The sequence below is a fragment of the Aspergillus pseudodeflectus genome (assembly GCF_044049435.1).
Source record: "Aspergillus pseudodeflectus strain CBS 756.74 chromosome Unknown BJX68scaffold_3, whole genome shotgun sequence".
NCBI lineage: Eukaryota > Fungi > Ascomycota > Eurotiomycetes > Eurotiales > Aspergillaceae > Aspergillus > Aspergillus pseudodeflectus.
In genome coordinates this window covers 132,903-150,796 of record NW_027263779.1, presented here as the reverse complement: position 1 = coordinate 150,796, position 17,894 = coordinate 132,903, and the positions used below count along the sequence as shown (strand labels likewise).

General features: G+C 50.5%; 7 protein-coding genes across 7 annotated transcripts; 4 read left to right on the top strand and 3 right to left on the bottom strand.

The window, feature by feature from the left end:
* Positions 1-927: 927 nt before the first annotated feature.
* BJX68DRAFT_261652 (uncharacterized protein) lies at positions 928-4,271 on the top strand (the record flags this gene model as incomplete). Its single annotated transcript, XM_071044199.1, has 5 exons — positions 928-1,002; positions 1,194-1,456; positions 1,505-2,321; positions 2,369-2,487; positions 4,169-4,271. The coding sequence occupies 5 exons, from the start codon at positions 928-930 to the stop codon at positions 4,269-4,271; spliced, it is 1,377 nt and encodes a 458-aa protein (XP_070904141.1).
* Positions 4,272-4,567: 296 nt separating this feature from the next.
* Positions 4,568-5,230, bottom strand: BJX68DRAFT_261651 (glutathione S-transferase family protein; the record flags this gene model as incomplete). Its single annotated transcript, XM_071044198.1, has 1 exon — positions 4,568-5,230. One exon carries the CDS (start codon positions 5,228-5,230, stop codon positions 4,568-4,570), a length of 663 nt encoding a protein of 220 aa, XP_070904140.1.
* An 82-nt stretch (positions 5,231-5,312) lies between these two features.
* BJX68DRAFT_114140 (transcription factor domain-containing protein) lies at positions 5,313-7,325 on the bottom strand. Its single transcript, XM_071035968.1, has 3 exons — positions 6,563-7,325; positions 6,429-6,519; positions 5,313-6,381 (listed from the first exon to the last, which is right to left on the bottom strand). Exons 1-3 carry the CDS (start codon positions 7,213-7,215, stop codon positions 5,488-5,490), a joined length of 1,638 nt encoding a protein of 545 aa, XP_070904139.1. The 5' UTR covers positions 7,216-7,325; the 3' UTR covers positions 5,313-5,487.
* A 459-nt stretch (positions 7,326-7,784) lies between these two features.
* Positions 7,785-8,796, top strand: BJX68DRAFT_261649 (aromatic alcohol reductase; the record flags this gene model as incomplete). The annotated part of the gene is made up of 3 exons (XM_071044197.1): positions 7,785-7,820; positions 7,868-8,281; positions 8,332-8,796. 3 exons carry the CDS (start codon positions 7,785-7,787, stop codon positions 8,794-8,796), a joined length of 915 nt encoding a protein of 304 aa, XP_070904138.1.
* A 1,458-nt stretch (positions 8,797-10,254) lies between these two features.
* BJX68DRAFT_252240 (uncharacterized protein) lies at positions 10,255-11,729 on the top strand (the record flags this gene model as incomplete). The annotated part of the gene is made up of 3 exons (XM_071042519.1): positions 10,255-10,947; positions 10,980-11,372; positions 11,433-11,729. The coding sequence occupies 3 exons, from the start codon at positions 10,255-10,257 to the stop codon at positions 11,727-11,729; spliced, it is 1,383 nt and encodes a 460-aa protein (XP_070904137.1).
* A 2,214-nt stretch (positions 11,730-13,943) lies between these two features.
* On the bottom strand, positions 13,944-15,599 carry BJX68DRAFT_252239 (glycoside hydrolase superfamily; the record flags this gene model as incomplete). Its single annotated transcript, XM_071042518.1, has 5 exons — positions 13,944-14,327; positions 14,382-14,696; positions 14,739-14,882; positions 14,946-15,230; positions 15,276-15,599. 5 exons carry the CDS (start codon positions 15,597-15,599, stop codon positions 13,944-13,946), a joined length of 1,452 nt encoding a protein of 483 aa, XP_070904136.1.
* Positions 15,600-15,758: 159 nt separating this feature from the next.
* Positions 15,759-17,563, top strand: BJX68DRAFT_252238 (glycoside hydrolase family 43 protein; the record flags this gene model as incomplete). Its single annotated transcript, XM_071042517.1, has 4 exons — positions 15,759-15,876; positions 15,949-16,098; positions 16,158-16,778; positions 16,809-17,563. 4 exons carry the CDS (start codon positions 15,759-15,761, stop codon positions 17,561-17,563), a joined length of 1,644 nt encoding a protein of 547 aa, XP_070904135.1.
* Between the last annotated feature and the right edge of the window lie 331 nt (positions 17,564-17,894).

Below are 17,894 nucleotides of genomic sequence, written 5' to 3'. Positions count from 1 at the left end.
GGTTGTGGAGTGGTAGAAGAGTTGGTATAACCAAGTCTTGCACGAAGAAAGTAGTATTCAGCCCTGATGATCTCATGGTGTGGCGACGGTACTAGTAAGGTCAGTTTACTCTGTCCCAGGGCCGCGGCCACCTTAACCGCCCCGAAGAGGCCAAAAAAGAAAGCCCGAGCCTAGAGCCAGGCGCTGGGGTTTGGGGAGCGGAGAAGCACAAGAACTCCCCGAGGGGCAGGGGGTCTTACCAATTAGGTCCCTATGACAGTCACCAGCATACATGAGGCGGACGAGATGTTTCAGTGCTTTAAACTCCTGCAACCGGTTCACCCCATTTATTATAGCGCTTTTGGGAGAAGTCGTATGTACATGGTTGCTCGAGTCCTGTTGGCACCGTTTGGCAGAATCCGTGGACCCGACTCCTGTTCATGCGCGAGAACTCATGGCCCTTTTTTTCCAGCCACTTAATGCGATGTCTTACAGTAGTCTTCCTGAATGCTCACAGTGACCTGGGAGCGAAATCGGACCCTGCGGCTAGATCCACGGATGCGTCCGACCGTGCTGCCACCCCCTCAAAGCGAGATTATCCGTGGTTTGATCCGTGCTCCTGCTGAGCTAGTTTTTGTCTTTTCCCACTGTTGAGTCCCTTCGTGAGACAGCTCATGCCGGACCCTAAGCGAACCAAATGTAACTCTAGCAACCGGTCAGTGGCGAGAATGAGTCGAGCAAGACTGTTAACAGTATTTATACTGTCTGTACTGATTCTATACAGACTTTGAGAACTCGGTACGATCCCTTACATTAAATACTGATAAGGGGTATTTTATGCAGTAGCATGTGATCTCGGTCTCAACCCGGTGCGCGTTTCTTGTACCACGGGAATTCTCCGGCTCGTCTTCCAGGGACTGCTATTTGCGTCGCCAACCAGTTCTCACCATGTCTTCTGCGAAGAGCAGCGACAATCTGCTCAACCTCTGTCCTACTGAAATTTGGGCTATGATCATTGACATTGTAGGTTCTCCCTCCATTCCGTCCAAGGCACCTTGCAGCTGACCATAGTTGTTGTGTGAGGCAAGCTCCGGTGGGATTTCTGGGGAACACTTCATTCGCTGAACTTATCATGTCGCTTTTTCCATCACATTGTGTCTCCAGTACTATTTAGTACAGTTCGTATCCACTTCCCTCTAACCAAACGCCCTCAGGCCTTTCGATTCCAAACCGAACGCCCTGCACGACCGCTCCCCTACTTCCTATCAGAAACCCCTGGAAGCAGCCTTGGGCCTCGTATAGACGAATCCCAAGACAATCGCACACCCCATCCATTTATCAAGTCGAATGTTGGCCAGACGGTTTTCCATCATGTCCGGATACTCGTTATATCCTATGGACTCGGCTATGAAGAAGAAAACCATAGCCAGCCAATTCAGCGGCTTGTGGAGAACCTGAGAAACCTAGACACTATTAGGTACGGAATAATGAGGCTATGTTTATATTTGAACGCTAATACAGGCAGATGGCGTGGTATCCCATTCCCTTCACAGCTGGTTCAGATCCTTCATGGCAGACAATTCCCACCACAGATTTACTATGAAGGCTCACCACAAGCAATTATCGGCGAATCTCTACTTATCGGCGCCTTTTATATTAAATCGCTTAGCATAACTTGCACCCCAGCTCTCCAAGAACATATTACCAACGAGCTTGGAAAGGTTATCCTCTCCCTGCCTAAACTAGAGCGATTGATATTAAAGCAAGTTGCCAATCGGTACTGGAGGGATAATAGTACTCCTATAAGCCCTACCTTTCGCTTAGACGCCGACTCCAAGCTGCCACGTTCCCTTCGGATACTCTCGCTTGCCAACTTTACATTTGATGAAGAGCAGGCAATTGCATGGGCACGGTGTATTACAGAGTGTGACATTCAACACCTGCGACTGGACGGGTATCTGCAGATATCAGTGCTACTAAAGGCTCTTTCTGGCTTCGTACCTGGTTTGAAATCATTTGCAAGCCGTGTTATCAGCGACCCAGACGTCCTAAGAAGCCATGGTGACTTTCTTGCTATACTAGATTGCTTCTTACAATCTATCACTAATTTACAGTGCTTCACTAGCAATGATCTTCCTAAGGAAGTACTTACTTCTGTAATTCGTCATCATGGGAATCACCTCCGGCAACTTCGGTTTCGACAGACAAGCAGCATGGCAAGCATCCACCCACGATCAGAAGGCAAAATTTGCGTCTTTTCACTCGAGGAGATAGTTCAGTTGGCGAACGGACTCGCACAGGTTGAGAGGCTAGGTCTTGACCTACTCTTCAAGGACCCAACTGTATGTAAAATTGACAAACTGGAAAAAGCAATACTAATATATCTCAGCCCTATGACTACCTCGAGGCATTGGCCCGCTTCCCAAGCCTCAAGTATCTTGAACTAAACACCCCTAACTTTTGCGCTGTACCATCGCTGCGCGAATCGATAATCAAGGAGGCATTTCAGTACGTGGACGTACGAACGGAACGCTGCTTGGCCGGCCTCTATATCAAGGTTGGGGAGTGGGAGCGGCTGTTCTTTGGCTCTAAGAACAAGGCCTTGATACATAACCATATTTATACAGCGTGGAGAGGGAGCAATGCGCCTAATCTAGTACATGCGACTCACCTCCCATGCAGATTGGGCAGCTTTTCGCACCTTGCAGAAGATAGTATGTTTGAACAGACGATGCACTCAGCTGGGCTATGGCCTTCAGACAGAGTATCCTCTGGCCCCGGAATTTGGTAAAGGGTATCGCAGTGTCAGTCATGGTGTGCTCAATTGGACTCAAGAGCAGCATAATCCTTCTCCCGATGTCGACGCATTACTAGCATAATTTTTCCTTTTCAGTCATACTTTCCCACATATCAGCTGTTGATAATCTTGCGGATTTTCGAGATTCAAACGCCCTAGGATCTATGTCTTCCTGTAACGAACGACTAGGTACATGGCCCTCACACCAGGTCCAAGCTCCATTTATTATCAGTGTTCCTGGATCCACTTCATTGGTTTGCAACCCCCAGCGAACTACTCCTTGATCATTCGATTTTTTTTGTTGATATCCTCGTAAGTACGGGAAATTCCTGTATGCCAGTCGTTTTTATCCATAAGCATTGCTGTTCATGTCGCGAATTAGCACTCGATAAAGCCATCGAGATATCCTATAGAAGGACTTACCAGAAACATAGACTGCGAAGCTATCAGCGTTCCTCAGAGAGCTACTGTCAGCAGCAAGTGTAGTAACGGCGGGCCAGCCATAGGCCCCATCATTGGCTCCTCCATTAAATGAGATATCAACTGGAGGAAGATGTCAATAGTTATCCAAGTATCCAAGTGGTTGATCACTGCGTACAATACTGCAGTCTGTCCGAAACCAAATTTGAATTTGATATCTCATGCAGCAAGACAAACCCAACGTTCTGCTCTTCACATCTGAAATGTGAAATCCCTTGGTACTGTAGCTTTGTGACGCAAGTCCTCCCAACGATTCATCGTATCCCAGACACCATAGCTGCATCCGGCGGAAAAGCATGGAGATGGGTCGCTCTTGCCGCCTGCGACCATCCAGTGTGGGAAGATATTCGGGGTGATATGCCCTAGATTCTGGTTGTGTGGTCTGACAAGGTTGGATAAGTGTGCCGACAGCTAGAGTGTGGACAGATCGAAGAGGGGGGGAATGTCCCTCTTAACCCTATGACTACCTGATTTGGCAACCAACTTCGGCTGTTTATTCATTTGCTGCAGTCTATTCAGATTCCATCTATGATTTTTTTTCACTTCGTTCATAGCATTCCCTCCGGTGCGAGAGCCCCCTTCGGATTGATTGGTCTCTCAGCGACTCTATAAACCTACGATAGATGTAACCATTAAAGTCAAATCGATCCATCACGTCGCCTATGAAAGTTCAGGTGTGTGTCGACCGCTCGACGGACTCTGCACAGCTGGCAGCTCCATTCGCTCAATATAGCCGGCCGCCTCGCCGGCGTCTACACCCAACGTTGGAGGGCTACTCGAAGGAGACAACGTATTCGGCTGGTATCTTCATCGGCTACTGTCTAGGAAATATCACCGGGCCTCTCTTATTGGATTAGTACGCTGCGCCCTACATCCTTACCTACCTACAACATGCTAACCAATCTGTGTCAGGGGCGACGCACCGCAATATAATCCGGCGTTTATGCGCGTCATGATCTGCATGGCGGCCTGTTTTGTACTGGCGCAGTTGCTTCGCGTTCAGCTTGCCAGGTAAAATATAAGGCGGAATAGGCTTCATGGACCGGCTGGTGTGGACCAGGGCCTTGAGGGTATTACTGACAAGGAGAATAAGGATTTTCGGTAGTTGCTGTAGAGCGGCGTTCTTAGATATTGTTGACAATGGGCGAGTGCAAGGTACCTGGTAAAGGGACCACTGGTTAAGCTAAGCAAGAGAGTGCGAGGAATACTGAGGTCAGTAATACTTCCGTTTCTTTCAAGAACTATGATTATCATATCCATCATTCTCGATACATTTGTCGTTTGACCCTGCTGAGTCCTCCCCCCGTCCAACTATTCGATCTTTTCGAGATCTCCCACAGCCTTGATACCTTCCGCCTTCAAGACAGCCTGCACAGAGTCCCTCCTCTCCAGCGCTTCAACCAGAGCGGTATACTTGGGGTACACGCTAAGATCAATGTCCCTCTTGCCAGCCCAGCGATACAGCGGATACAAAAACGCGTCGACAGCAGTCAGCTCGTCGCCAACGGCATGTTCCCCTTGCAGCTTGCTCTCAATGTACGCAAAGGCTTCTATGACATTCTCCCTCGCCTTGTCCTTGATCCCCTGATGCACCGTGGGATCCGGATCTGTCGTCCACCGCCACGGCCTGAACAAATGCCCAAACGCGGCAGAGTGGACAGTCCCGGAGAGATAGTTCATCCATTCGTATACCCGAACCGTTTCAAGTGGTGTCTTGCCCATGAAATTCTTGGCCGGCGCAAGTTGGGAGATGATGGTGCAGACGGCGGGGAGTTCGGTGATGACTTCGCCGTCGACGACAATGACCGGGACACGCATTTTGGGGTTCAGATTCTTGTATTCGGGCGAGAACTGGATTTCAAACCCGTCGTATTGGATTAGCAGGGGCTCGTAGCGGAGTCCTGCCTCGTGGAGGAGGATGTGCGGTGCGAGGCTGCAGGCGCCGGGCGCGTGGAAGAATTTGATGTCGGGCATATTGGTCAAATGTGATCTGGGGCTTTGAATGACGGAGGGATTCGATCTGTGGGGTACGAACCGGTATTTATACAGGCTTCGGCCCCCGAACGCTGCATTATTAATCCGGACACGAGGTCGAGCTTGGCCTGCCCTGTTTTGAAGCGATCCCACCGGCTCTGACGTCGACTCCTCGAGTAAACAACGCAAGCCCAGCAGAAGCTGATAAATCTGCCAAAGCTGGCGATGGTCGTTGGAAAGCTTGGTGTACCTGTCACTTAGACTGTGATAGCCGGTTCAAACGCCCATTGCCCACGCGAGACAAGCACTTCCTGTCGGAGTTTCTCAATTTTCTTCCAGCGATGATTGTCGGACACGGGCTGAGCGGTTTTCCAGTAATCAAAGACACGAGACGCTAGTTCCCAGGCCCGTGCTTGTCCGAAGGGCTCTTCGCGCAGACGCACAAGTAGGTTAATGAGTGCATCCCACTCAATATACGTCTGGAACAACCACAGCCATTGCTTCCCGGCCTCGTATTGCCGGAGATTTTCGGCATCTTGGAGGAGCTTTACCCAGGCACCAATGCTTGGTGGTTGGTCTTCCTGAGGAGTTTGAGTTTGAGGCACCAGCCGAAGCTTTGCCAGCACAAGTCTCATGGATTCTATCGTAACCCTGTCGAATGGGACCTGCTCATCACAATGCGCCAGGTACTGGTTCTCAATTCGGTCTTGAAAGAGGTCAATAGCATGGCGCCTTTGAGGCATTGTCATTGACATGTAGTCGTTTTCGTCGGAAAACCCTTTGGAGAACACCAGTTGTCGGGCGAAGTAGCTCCCCTCAAAGCGAACCAAGCTGTATAGCATCTCTGTTCGGCCAGTTTCGGCGACCATGGGTCGGCTCATCGCAGGATGGAGATTTGCATCTGCCACATTTGACGGTAGCCGCGTGTTGAATGATGATTCGAGGATACAGGGCTCTGACTGACGGTCCTCTGCCACACGGATGTCCAGGATGCAGAGCTGCCACCAGAGACGACGTCGCATCTCGACTTCAAACTGAGGGAGTCCGGCTGCTTCTCCGTCCTTGTTGAGTCCCATCTTGAGAGCCATTCCAACAGCTAATCCTACACGAGCGTAGACGTCTGCCCCTTGATCATCCGATCGCCCGGTAACCTAGGAGGGTGAGTGGCTGTCAAGGACAGGAAATATCGGGTACTTACCAAGTAGATCGTTAACGCTTGCAAGACCACCATATCTGATGCCTCCAGGAGGTTTAAGCGAGAAAGAAGGTTCTCACACGCGGTACGGTACCTGATTCCATAAGCAAGACAGCGCAAAATTGTCGAAGCCCTACCTATTAAGCAGAACGGACCTCGCTTCCGCAAACTGCTCTAGGCAGTCCTCACTAGACGTGACAACCACTACTGCATAATAGATAACAAAGAGCAGGCATTCGGAGGCCAAGTCCAATGCATCCCGACCACGTACTGCCTTCATCACCAGTTTTTGTACTGTGGGCGTATGAAACACTTTCAGCAGAGGGTCGACAACCTCCAAGTACTTTTGCCAGAGCAGAGCAATAGTTGGGCGAGATGGGCGGAACTGGTCTAAATCGATTGGCAGTTGCGGTTTAACAATTGACGAGGGTGCAATCCCTATAGATTGGGCTGAAGCCGGCTCATCCATCAGGTACTGTGTCGGCTGCTGGCGGCTTTCTGATAGTTCTGCATGGTCATGCTCGAGTATGGACGGGCTCGCTGGCAAGGGGCCTGGGTACGATTTATCGACCTCAGATAGTCGTTGCTCGACGGCAAAAAGTCTCGTCTCTAGAGATGCAACGCGATCAAGAGCCGTTTGGTCTTCATCGAGAACAGATCGTCCTGCAGGGTACTTGCACTTGATCCGGGTTTTGACGCAGTAGGAGCACGGATGCGAGCGGTCGCACTTGATCTTGCGGCGGCGACACTCGAAGCAGGAGCGACCGGGCGCAATCTGCCTCCGTGGCATTTGGATATGATATCTGAGCTTCGGACTACCCAAAGTCTCCAAAGTTCGACTGATTTGCAATGGGAGAGGGGAGAGGATCGGAGAGAACGGAGAGAACGGAGGGAGCGGAGGGAGCGGACAACGTCCGGCGAGGCCACTGACAAAGCCGAGCACGACACCGCAGTGGGGACCATCTGCACTGCCTTTGCTGCCTATGCACACGGCCAGACTAACCCAGATTAGAGGATTCGCCGCAATCTAACCAAGGAAGCTGAGAGGAAATGCAGGCCCAGCCGATTTAGGCTTGGTCAGACGTGGAGATAGCGGAGCCACGTGTATTTCCATTTCTAAGCTCAAGCTGAGCTTCAAAGACTCATCCTTTCTATACATTTGATTGCATCGCGGAGCGGACGCAGCGGTTCGTGTCCGACCGATTTGTCAGTCGTATCTCGGATTAAAAACATGGCCTGCTCATCAGCTCTAACGGGCCATAAATACGCCATTTCCTAGCAAGATCTGATCCAACACAGATCCTCAATCTATCATTCTCTCAGGATTTATTCGCTCAATCCAATTCCAGTCAGGCAAGAATGGCATCTGCTCTCAAGAACATTGCCCTCGTTGGTGTAAGTATACCAACCTTCAGAGGTTTGCGCCATCTGACGTCCTACAGGCAAGCGGAAACATCGGCCAAATCATTCTTGCAGCACTTTTAGAAGCCTCTGAGTTCAATGTCACCGTCTTGACTCGCGCCTCGAGTACTGCTACGTTCCCATCTGGCGCCACGGTCCGCAAGTCCGACTTCTCTAGTGCGGATCTCCAGGCTGCACTCAAGGGACAACACGCCGTGATCTCCGCAGTCGGCGCAACCGGATTCGGCGAGCAGAAGAATCTCATCGATGCCTCCATTGCAGCCGGTGTCTCAAGGTTTATCCCCTCGGAATTCTCATCGGATGCCCTGAACGATGTGGTCCTCGGGTTACTTCCATTGTTCGCCCAAAAGAAGGAAGTCATTGAGTACCTCAGGTCGAAGGAGACGGATTCATTTACCTGGACTGGAATCGCCACGTCTGGTCTGTTTGACTGGGTAGGAGTAACCATTCCTCTCGCGAGAGCTTTCTCACTGACGGATGATAGGGCCTTGCCAACGGCTTCCTGGGCTACGATATCGCAGCTCGAACTGCAACCATCTGGGATTCAGGCGACAGCAAGTTCACAATGACCAACCAAAAGCAGCTGGGAGACGCCCTGATCTCTGTTCTGGAGCGTCCTCAGGCTACCGCCAACCAGTACCTCTATGTTTCCTCTGTGGAGACCTCTCAGCGCGAAGTCCTTGCTGCGTTTGAACGCGCCACGTCCTCCTCGTGGACCGTGGTCAATACAACAACCGAAGCAGAGGTTGCCGATGGCACCAAGAAGCTTGGTCAGGGCGATTTTAGCGGTGCACTTACTCTCGTGCGCGCCACGGCTTACTCAAACCTTCCTGGTTTGGGTGCAAACTATGCAAAGGATAGGAAGCTGGCAAACGATCTGCTTGGGTTGCAGGAGGAGAGTGTTCAGGAGACTATCGATAGAATCGTCAAGGTAGCCTCATCGCCTTAACCACCGCCTTTCGGCTAGTATGATAGTTGGCGGCCGTTAATTGATCCAGTAGCAAACCACCACCAATGCATAAAAGTCTAGCAAAAACATACAACAGTAGGGATTCGCATCTAACCTACCCGCGTGTGGCTTAACCGGGGATAGAAGTCGGGTGGGCGCCGCCGGGTGAGTAAGTCGCGCCACTTCGAACAGAGCCACAAACACTGCCAGGAAAGGTTGCTGCCTCAAACGCCTCGCCGTGGACGATTGCCTGGAAGAACACGGTGCTTTTGGTCGCCTTTAGTTGGAAGGGGTTCGCAAGTTGATCCTACTGCCAGTTCAGACATGAAGATGAGAGAACAGCTTTCACTCAGCTTAGCTTGGCACTTGCACTCAAACTGTGGCGCGCTCTTCGTTTTCTCGTTCGTACTCGTACCTCTTCTGGATTCTTCCCAACAATTTGGATTGCTCTCCCACCAAGACTAAAAACGCGTGGACCTCACCTGATTTACTTCTCGGGTCATTATCATCCGGGCCTTAAGTAACATTTTATTGACGTTGAGTAGTGGTTTCCCCCACATTCCTCAATAAACCTCCCAATCAAATCCCAGGCTTCGTGCCAGGCTTCCTGCCAGAGCTGGCAGATTCAGTCCCTGGTCAGGCTGCTCCTTGCGAGCTAAGGCATTAATTGCTGTTCGGACTCGTCGATTTCTGCAATCAGCGGGACCAGGAAGCATGCCAATAGCAGTGAATCCTTGACTGACTGCTTCTTGTTGCGTTAATTTCTCTAATCTCCAAGTCCAAGGAAACCAACACAACTCGCCGATTGGCCGGTGCAACTATGCTCCTGCGCGAAGTTTCCAACAACCATGAATTTCGCCAGGTTTATGAAGCTCAATCCAGAGCTTCATTCGGTGAGTGGCTACGACGCTTATAAGTGTCTGTACTATCCCAGGGTAATCTAGATTATATCTCAAATATCTCAGCTTTTCCAGTTTCCAACGTCTTTCCCGAGTCTTCTTCCTTGACCGAGATATTCGCACAGTAGGTTTTATTGTCCACTACGGAGGGGTAGGATATGCGGGATGGAAGCTAGGACTCTATAGGCTATAGATTCCTTTTTTGTGCAAAGCCTAGGAAAGGGCAACTGTAACCTTTGTGACATGAAGCTTGCCATTCACTGGGCCCGCCAAGCGTCGACTGCTCCAGCTTTATTCTCGTGGTTCCGAATACCCCGCTTGGAAATCATCGGTGGAATATCAACCGCTCTCCTGGGAATTAGGAAAATCTAGGCTAATATTGGGTAGCCGACGCTGAAGTCAGGCAGCTGACCCATCAGGTCAAGCCGGTTGCAATCCCCTTTTATTTAAGTTCGATGCCGCTTGCAGTTCAGTCAGCCAAGGGGTGGTAATAAGTGTCTCATCGGCCAGAGCAGTGCGGATATTACCCCGGAGCTGGTTCACGCCAGAAACTGAGAGAATGGTGTTCGACCAGCGCAGACTCCGCTTCTGCCGCTCCAGGCCCCGGGTCTTTGTGATCACTGATATTGCAAACGAGCCCGACGATACCCAATCCCTAGTCCGACTTCTGCTCTACGGAAACGAATTCGACATCAGGGGCATAGTCGCCCGTACATCAACCTGGCTTCGCACGTCAGTGTATCCAGGCGAAATAGAAAGGTCGATTAATGCCTATGCGGCTGTTGTGCCAAATCTCAACACACATGTACACCCAGAGAACCAATACCCCGCGGCCGAAGACCTTCTTGGTATCATCCGCCAGGGACCGCCAGTTTACGGAAAGCGAGCCCTAGACCCGGATATCCCGCTTAGCGACGGCTCAGAACTTTTGATTGAGCAATTATCTTGTTCTTCTAACGATTCTCTCTGGGTGCTTTGCTGGGGCGGTACAAACGTCCTTGCCCAGGCCCTGCAATACCTCCACAAGACCCAATCAGTCTCGGCCTTTACCAATCTTCGCTCTCGACTTCGCGTCTATGCTATTTCTGACCAGGATGACACCCGTCTCTGGATCCGTACCCGTTACCCGGATATCTTCTATATATGTTCCGTGCACGCTTGGAATAGCTACGCCCTTGCTACATGGACTGGCATCTCCGGCGATCTTCAAGGACCTGAATTCCCCGACTTTGGAGGCCCGGATACTACCAAAGTCAGCCCTCTGTGGGTAAAGATCATATCCAGAAGATCGGACCGTTGGGCGGCGTATACCCAGATACCCTGTATATTATGGAAGGTGACACGCCGACGTTCCTCTACCTTATCCAGAACGGGCTCGGGTGCGCCGAACACCCTGAATGGGGGAGCTGGGGTGGTCGGTATGCCCCTGTGGACATGGGGCTCGCGGCCCGGCATTACAGTGATACGATAGATAGGGTGGTTGGTGCGGATGGTCGGTGCTATGTTAGTACCCGGGCGACAATCTGGAGATGGCGGGAAGCATATCAGAACGACTTTGCGGCGCGGATGAGGTGGACGGTTGAAGGTGCAGCGGCGGCAAACCATGCACCGGTTGTGGTTGTCAATGGGGATCAGGGGCCCGAGCCGTTGATGATCTTTGCGAAGGCGGGTGAGAGTGTCTTTCTTGATGCGTCGGATAGCTACGATCCAGATGGAGACCAGTTGACTTTCAGGTAGTTTCAGTACCGGGAGCCAACAGCAGCGCTAGGACTAGTCACTGATCCCCAGGTTGCTGTGCTTGAGATCACGTCTACTGAGGACCCCGGAGTCCCGGGCGGCAAGGCAAGGATTACTCTTCCTGAGCCTGAACATTGTGCAGTTCGCTTTGGTACGGGGAGCCAATTGGCTACGGGTCAGACTCTGCATGTGATTCTGGAGGTTAAAGATAACGGGTTGCCCTGTTTATACTCGTACAAAAGAATGGTTATCCACGTGACAAGCGAGCAGTTCTTGTCTGAAGGGCAGAAACCATAATGCTGAAATGGACAGTGCAGGTGTTTTAATGACCCGGTCAAATATTCATATCATCGACGGAAATTCCAAGCCAATCAAGCAGGTAGATTGTGGTATGGTATGTGGACAAGACGTTATATAGGCAAATTGCGGCCTCGGGATATTAGAGTATACGAACATATGCTTCCGATGACAAAGGGAACAAAAATCCGGATGCGGGACCTGAACATTTGCAGAATATGATACCCAGTCGTACCGATGAAGAGGAGGACGAAGAGAATGGCGCCGCCCATGCTGGGATCGTAACGATAGAAGGCGAAGGCAGCATCGCCCGAACATTTCGTGGCGACCATTGTGAGGTGTACTGATACGATTCTAAAGAACACGAAAAGTGACAAAGACAAAAACAAAACAACGAGGGAAAGAATGAGTGGGATAATTCCAGGAAAAGAGAGTAGGGATATAATTTTGAAAATCACCCGAAATGACCTTATTGCTTCCAGGCTCTTGAGTATTTATGTCGCTCCAACTAGGATGTTTAAGAGTGTAAGGCTAGTAATTGCGGGCCTACATCCGCACTTGAGAGACAATCGAAGTAAAGTGATTGCCTCAAGGCAGTGCACTTCTACTGATGAGCGATGATATTATTGGTATCTAGAATGCATCCTCGTGGACTGTTCGGTAGGAGCCATGGGACCGGCGGATGGGGCAACTGCTCCGTTCATTGCACATCATGTCCTTGAGCGTTGAATGGCCACAAGGATTGAATCCTGAACGTCAAAAGAGTCATATTCCTTCAATATCGGCCAATGGATGAGAGCTCCTTATGAAGTTATTCAGGTGGAAGCTCGCTATTATTCCGCCACCAAGAAGCCACAAGTGATATACCCTACCTGACGCCCTCGGTCATATGTGCTACTAGCACTGTGCTTAACTTAATATAACTTCCTACGCATCCATAGAATATTGTATTATTGAATCTACATGGCACGCTCTCCTAGTGGAAGAGTGGATCAATCCAGTTAGCTTTTCCGCCACCATAGCTCTCTGTACGAGCATCCTGATATACGAACACGAAAAGGGGTGGGCGGCAGCACTGCCAATGAGAACCGGTCCTAGAAGATCTCTAGTTATCCCCTTCCACTAAAATCCCTGCATATCCGTGGGAGCCAACCACAGCCTCAGGACAAACTCGTATTTGTATAAGAAAGATCTGGAAGTTGGAGCCGCCATTTTGAATGGGATGTGTGGAGCCATGAAACGTCGTAAATCTTTCAGCGTGTGATAGGATAAGGGACTTGCCAACAATTGAGTTTTGGAATCGCCCAAGGCGCAGGCGTGATGAGTGCTACTTCGGCCTGGGGGTTCGGTGCATCTTACGAATCCCAATGGCCATCTTAGCCCCTACCCAAGTGGTAAATAAGATGATGAGAGTGACTTGATACTTACATTGATAGAAGTATTCCATGACTCATTCAGTGTGATCCAATTCTCGACCTTGTCTCCGGACTGCTTATAACATACTCTCGCGTACCGCTCAAAGTCTATCTGGGATTCCTTAATATCTAGCTAACAGTTGTATCGGACTTGCAGCCCCTGTGGATACCTCATCGCATCTGACAGAGGGCAACCTATTCAAGAAACCGAGGATTTGACGAAAGATGGTTAGACCTCATATTGTCCGGGGGTTTGTGGATCTTAAAGTCGGGGTATTTCGCCGAGATACTAGTCCGCTTAATCGATGCCCGCAGTGGAATGGGGGATAATCCTCTTGGCCCCGCAAGGGCATACGCTCTCCAGAAATAGACGGCCGATGATCGGCTAGCGCTGCCAACAAATAAAAAAGTAGTAATGAGACGCGGTCGAACGATCTAGTCCGGTGACAAAACACGTCAGACAAGCCACGCCGTTCCGTTCCCTCCCCTCAACTGCGGCTTTTCGCTCTCGACCACCTTATCTTCCCCACCGTCAAGCATTCCCTCTTGGGAGCACAGTCTCTATGCACGGAAGACGGAAAGGATGCGCTGCTGATGGCCACTATTCAGGCAGGCTGCTTAAACCATACTGTTTTGTTGTAAACTCTTTTCTACGGACTAGCAAGCGACATTATGTTTCACAGCCAGGTACTATCGTGAGACGAATAGTCCTAAAATTAAAAGTTAAGGCCGGATCTCGTCCAGGGAGAGCGGTTCTTATATGGTGTTAGTGATGATACTTTCTTGAGATAATCAGTAGCTAGGTCGTCTTGTTTAGAATATAAACGTCAACCTCTGCAATACCCGTGCGAGCAGGTATGCAAGTCGTAATAGGGAACTCTCCTGGGCTGGGCTCTTTATTGGGCAAGACCATAGCAGAGCCTCCTCTCGTCTCATTGCCGTTCAACAGGCGCAGTGGACGGAGATTGCCCTCTTCACTTACTTCCATTTCCTTGGCCTTCAAAATCCCGGTGAACCTAACTCCTTTTTTCACACTTTTGAAGGAGACCTGGAAGCCGTATCCGACAAGTAGGAACTTCTGATCAGCCAGCCTGATGATAATTCCGGCACCAGGGCCCGGTTTACCGAAGACAGACGCTCGCTCAACAGTGACTTGCATCTCCCCGAATAACTTAGTCCATGGCTTCTCAAGTCTTCAATCCCGTATCTCATCAAAGTAGAATTCGAGGCGGTCGACCAGCGAAGAACCCACTACCAGATCCTTGACCTGGCTCAGTAGTTTGTACTCCCTGCCAACGGCTTCCGCACCTGTGTCGATGCCAAACGGACTTACCCCTAACGCACCATACGCTCCATGGGCGAGCCATATCCTGCGAGCCCCGTGTTCATCGCGCCTCTGTTCTGGAATGAAGAGTGGATTTCCCTTATCTGTAAAATCGTTACATACCTTCTCGTAATCCTGCAAGTAGAGGTCCGGCGAGATAAAGTCCAACGAAGGGGCGGCAAATCGCCAGATATCAAGAACGTGCGCGCAAGGTCCACCAGAAGGGTACTACCCCGGGCTAAAAGCTCTAGCGACGGCAGCACTGGATACTACTGATGAAGCGAGACCGGCATCTAGAGCATCGAGGCCATCTAGGTTAAGCCAGGCGTTGGCATAGTGTGGTATCGGGTAGCGCTTCTTGCCGAAAGCGGCGACCCTTTCTATGTAGCGGGCAAAATAAAAAGCCATAAACACCTCGTCGGCGGGCGCTCTGGCTCCAAAGGCATCTTCTTATGAGTGCTCTCCGTCTTTTAGGACGTTGGGGAATCGCTTTGCAAATAGTAGATGTGGGTTGTCGGCTAGGTGACGGAGAAGGGGTTCCGGGACAGGCTCCCTGAAAGCCGCTTCAGCAAGGAAAGATCTATCTCTCGAATCGCCCAGTATCCCCGGCTCATTCTCCACTTGGATCATGAGGATAGTGGAGTGGTCTGCATCAAAGTCCTTCAGGTGTTGTAACAGCTTGCCAAACGCCCTTGCGTCGGCCTCTGCACATTCCGTAGACAAGGGCGTTATAGTATTGAGAATCTTTTGGCCGCCCCCTGGCTCTATTAATAGTACTCTCGGGAATCGTTACGGGTCTGTTTTGACCCACGAAGGAGCGCACGTGCTGAGAGCATTCTTATATGCACTAAACCACAGGAGTACAAGACGCATATTGTGCTCCCGAGCGCCGAGAATAATCTTGTCCAGCTCCGAAAAGTCAAACTTGCCCTCGAATGGCTCGATCTGCTCCCAGGACACGCAGCCGAGCAAGGTATTAATGCCCTGTTTCTTCATAGCCGGCCATACGTCGGCCATGTAGCGGGCCGAACTGAGAGAAGAGTTATGTAGCTCACCGGCAAGCATGAGAAAGGGTTTGCCGGTACCAATAAGACGAGTGTGATTATTGTCACGCCGCAGGTAGGGATGCATTGGAGCCTGACGTTCGGCGTTGGCGGCCATCATTGTGGAAAAGAGGTAACTAGACGATTGTGAGACGCAATCGTCGTAGAGATCACATGCCATTCAATCATTGTATACTTATTGAATTCTCTCGCAGCCAGCACATTCGATCGGTGTCTTTGCCAGGCCATGGCAATTCTTTACTCCATCTCCTGCCGTCGGTGCAACTGTGGAGCTGGAGACCCACCATTTGTCCGAACATTCTACGAAACGACCACAAATCAAACACGCTCGCTGAGCTCAAAAAGTATATAAAGCGAGGCAAAATTATTGGACTTATTTCGGCAAAGCTTTGTAGTGTGTTGCGCAATGGAGTAAGTGCGAGTTAACCCTGTTATTCCAGGCTTCGCCCCTGACCCTTCGCTTGTCTATGTCGATGGCACCTACTTTCTTGTCAATTCCAGCTTCCACATATTCCCCGGAGTACCAGTATATGAATCAAACGACCTTAGGCGGTGGAAGCATATTGGTAAATTCCCCTGCCTTTGTTGCTTGCCACCGTTTCCTGCTGACGAGGATAACCACCAGGTAACGCTTTGAATCGCCCTCGACAATTAAGCCTCCGACACTCTGTCACCAAGATCGTCGTCGACCCGACTGTCCCAGAAGACAAGGTACAGGGGGGAATTTATGCCCCCATGATCCGATATCATAAGGGCACCTTTTACATTGTCTGCACTAATATCCTACATAAGCAATCCCAAGCACCAGATGTGAGTGAATATGAAAATTTTATCTTGTCAACCACAAACATCTGGGCCGATGAATGGAGCGACCCGATCTTCTACGGTTTTAAAGGGATTGACACCAGTTTGTTCTGGGACAACGACGACCGCGTATACCTCGTCGGCGCTGCTTCTTCTCCCAATGCCAAGACCAAGATCCGGCAATTCGAGATTGATCTCAGGACAGGGGCAAAACTCTCCGAGGAAAAGTTACTCTGGGAGGGAGTTACCAAGGTATACCCTGAGGGTCCGCACATGTATAAGAAGGACGGATGGTATTACCTTCTTATTACCGAAGGTGGCTGTTTTGCCAATCACCATACCATAATATCAATGTCGCGGGATATCTGGGGTCCGTACGAGGTGAATCCAGCAAACCTGGTGATGAAGAAGGCGGATCCTAGTGCATATATCCAGCACACAGGTCACGGCGATCTTTTCTAGAGTCCCTCAGGACAGTGGTACTTTGTGTGCCTGGGCGTTAGAAAGACTAACGGTCGGTTCATCATGGGCCGCGAATCTGTCCTCACCACGGCCACCTGGCCCGAGGGTGGATATCCGAAGACAGATCCTGTCCAGGTGGATGCGTTGCTTGCCACCAAGGGAGGTGATTTACCTGTATGGCCTGCCAGCAGGGCGGCCGACCGCCCTGATGTGGCTTTCGTCCATATCCGCTATCCCATTGGAAAACATTATAAACTGGAGGGAAGCATCATCACCCTGACGGCAACGAAGGCGGACGTATCTCAATCAGACGAGCCAGTAACATTCATTGGCAAGCGTCAGAGACGCCTAACGGGCTCGAGTTCAGTAGTACTAGGTCCCTTGGTGCCATCAAAGCTCAAGGGCTCTGCTCTCAAGACTGGGCTGTGCTACTACAAAGATGAGCACCGCTTCATCCGTGCTTTCCTAGATATGGTTTCTGGGGATGTGGTGCTGGAGATTGTCAATAAGGCGAAGTCTATTGGATTGAAGACAGCTCGCCATTTTGTCGTCTTGGACAACAACGCATGTATTGCATTTGGTATTGACTATACTGAGACGGAGCTCGTGCTTTGGTATGCAGTCGACGAAAGCTGCGAGGTGAGGAAGGAACTTGGGAGGGTTGATACCCTTGACATGACCGGCCTTGACTTCGTAGGGCCCATTATTGGAATATACGCCACCAGCATAGCGAGGTGCAAGTTCGGTATTCCAAATTCATTGTAGAATGACAACATTAAAGGGTTACTTTTAGGTTTCTGATAGAATGATTCTGTATCTGCGATGTTCGTCACACCGCTCCTGCACTTACTATCTAGCTGCTCCTCCCTGGTCATGCAATACTCCTGCGAACGTAGATACGAGGACAAACTCACCGGACCCATTGCCAGGAACCTGAGCCGCCTAAAAAAAAACAGGGCATGGTGTTGCTTTCAAAATGTACGGTATGAAGAATGCTGAGGATTCTTGTATCTGGGCCTCTAGGCTGTGGCTAAAAGAGGATCAACGTGGATGATCCCACCACAATCATCTGAAGACCCGGCTACTGTTTATCAAG

What these genes read in the sequence shown, in the direction of transcription:
- BJX68DRAFT_114140 (XM_071035968.1), bottom strand. Translation starts at nt 7,215, where the DNA reads ATGCCACGGAGGCAGATTGCGCCCGGTCGCTCCTGCTTCGAGTGTCGC. An exon ending in AGGTCCGTTCTGCTTAATAG is followed by an intron (nt 6,520 to 6,562) that starts GTAGGGCTTCGA and finishes TTATGGAATCAG; the next exon opens with GTACCGTACCGCGTGTGAGA. An exon ending in AAGCGTTAACGATCTACTTG is followed by an intron (nt 6,382 to 6,428) that starts GTAAGTACCCGA and finishes TCACCCTCCTAG; the next exon opens with GTTACCGGGCGATCGGATGA.